This window comes from Merops nubicus, unplaced genomic scaffold (assembly GCF_000691845.1).
Source record: "Merops nubicus isolate BGI_N331 unplaced genomic scaffold, ASM69184v1 scaffold2668, whole genome shotgun sequence".
Taxonomy (NCBI): domain Eukaryota; kingdom Metazoa; phylum Chordata; class Aves; order Coraciiformes; family Meropidae; genus Merops; species Merops nubicus.
The window spans coordinates 14,908-16,934 of NW_008627547.1; the positions used below are offsets into that span (position 1 = coordinate 14,908).

Consider the following 2,027-nt stretch of genomic DNA (forward strand, 5'->3'; position numbering starts at 1 on the left):
GTCCCAACCTTTTGGAGGCAGGGATGGATTGATCCATGGGGTGTCCCGTAAGGCGTTTTTGTGTCAGCTTGAGAGATCAGAAAAGTTTTTCTTTTTCAGGTGAGAAAGACCTTGGCCTTTGTTGTTCTGATGGTGACCTTTGAGAGGACAAGTCATTCTACTCATTTTGTTAAAATTTAAGTAGCAGTACATTAATAAATGTCTGGTACAAAGAGCTGATAAACGTAATCAAATAGTTTTAAGCTAAAGCTTCTCATTCAGTCTTTTTTTTTTTTTTGTCTTTTTCTTAGAAAAAAGTCACAGGAAATATTTATTGTGCTTTCTTAGTGCTCAGGAATCCATTGGCAGCAGCAAAGTAGTCCTTGTGGAAACCATTCTTGAGTTCTGTTGGGGCAGGGCTTTCCTTCACAGCTGTTCTTGAAGGTGCTTTCCGGTACGTCTAGAACAGCAAAATCCAAAGTCAATATTTGGATTTTTTATTTAGTGCCCCCCAAACTCTGCTTAGGGGTAACAGCAAAATGGGGCTGTCTGCTCCTTGTTGATGCAGATGTCTTTGTCTCAGACTGTTAAGGGGCCTGTATTATTTTCACTGCCAAGAGTGATGTTGCCTTACTAGTATCACTGTAATACTTCTTGATGTCTGAAGAGATTTTAAGCCCTTTTGGCTAGAAGCTGTTTGCACTCCTGGCTAGAAAAGGTTGAAATAAACAATAGAAAGATAGAACTGCTTGGGTTTTTAATTCCCAAGGAAGGAGGAAGACTCAAAAAGTTGCCCAAGAGAGCAAATTCAGACCTCCTAAGTCCTGACTGTGGTCCCTCAGAGGAGCTGAGCTGTTGTGGGGAGGTCACCACTCCTGAAGAGCTGGCTCTTGAAGCAACTATGGCACCTGTCCTCCTCAACCAACATATATTTTAATACAAGCATATTTTAAGCACTGATGCTCATTCTATATGTGAGTTCTTCAAAACTGCTAGCCAAAAACCCATCATCTTTTTCCCCCCCACCCCTATCAGAGAGCTCTTGGAAGGCTGCTCACCTTAATGTAGAAGTTTATGAAGAGAACGACCAGCGTGGCCATGTAGGAGGACTGGAACATGAGGCAGCCAAAGGGGAATCCACAGGGCTTCACAGCTGCACTGAGGGTGTGCACAATGGTCAGCAGAAACTGGATCTGTGGAGAGAGAACCTCTGTGAGTGCTGGTTGAGGAAGGGTTGGGGCCAGACAAATCAGATAGAACATCACCCAGCCCTGCTCTTTGGAAGCTGGAGTGCTCTTGAAAACTATCCCTTGGAATATCTCTTCAATATATTGCATGTTGGTGAAGATATTGATTGTGAAGGTCAAGTTAAAATAGTGTTCTTATGAAAATTTAAAATAACAAAATCCAAAGAAACACCATCAGGGGTCAGAGCTCTAAAAATAGGAGTTTACAAACCCAGCTGGCAAAATGAAAGCTCTTTCTCTCTTTCTTTTTTAATAGTATTTGTTGTATTTTCCAGACCATGCCATGCCAGGTTCAGCATTGTCTCTGTTGCTGGGCAGAAACTGGAGAAAACTCTGAAGATTTCAAGCAATGGCTTTAGAAATCTGACCAGAAAATGGAGATCCCAGCTCTGAAAAGTTTGGGTAGGCTGGTGTTTGCATTCATGGAGTAAAGATGGGGGCAAATGAAGCAAGGATGAGATGGAGAAGGACCTGCAGAAAGGCTGGCTGTGTTTGGGACTGTGAACCACAGCCCTGGCTGGTGCATCAGGTTCTCCTTGACCTCAACCTAGCATTCTGGGCTGCATTTCAAACAGGGCAGCATGTTTCAGCTGCAGAGAAGGGCTCAGCTTGGAGAGGCATTTCCTGAATACATTTCTACACAGGCATTTTTAAGCTCACTGCAGACATCCAAACTCCCAACCAAGGGCCTAAGATAAAAAAAAGTGAGAGGAACTTGGTTTCACATCAAGCCTCCTATCTTGTTGATAGAAGCTGTTGATGTGGCTCAGCTCTTTGGGGTCAGCGCCTGCGGGGGTAAGG

At 43.6% G+C, this 2,027-nt stretch overlaps 1 protein-coding gene across 1 annotated transcript in view; it reads right to left on the bottom strand.

Moving 5' to 3' along the window:
* Window positions 1-286: 286 nt before the first annotated feature.
* ELOVL2 (ELOVL fatty acid elongase 2) overlaps window positions 287-2,027 on the bottom strand; it is a 14,196-nt gene continuing 12,455 nt past the window's right edge. Inside the window, exons 5-6 of the mRNA XM_008946331.1 lie at window positions 1,038-1,172; window positions 287-439 (exon numbers count right to left, since the gene is read on the bottom strand). Of these exons, the coding sequence (XP_008944579.1) occupies window positions 311-439; window positions 1,038-1,172 (264 nt within the window). The 3' untranslated portion in view covers window positions 287-310. The remainder of the gene's footprint in view (window positions 440-1,037; window positions 1,173-2,027) is intronic.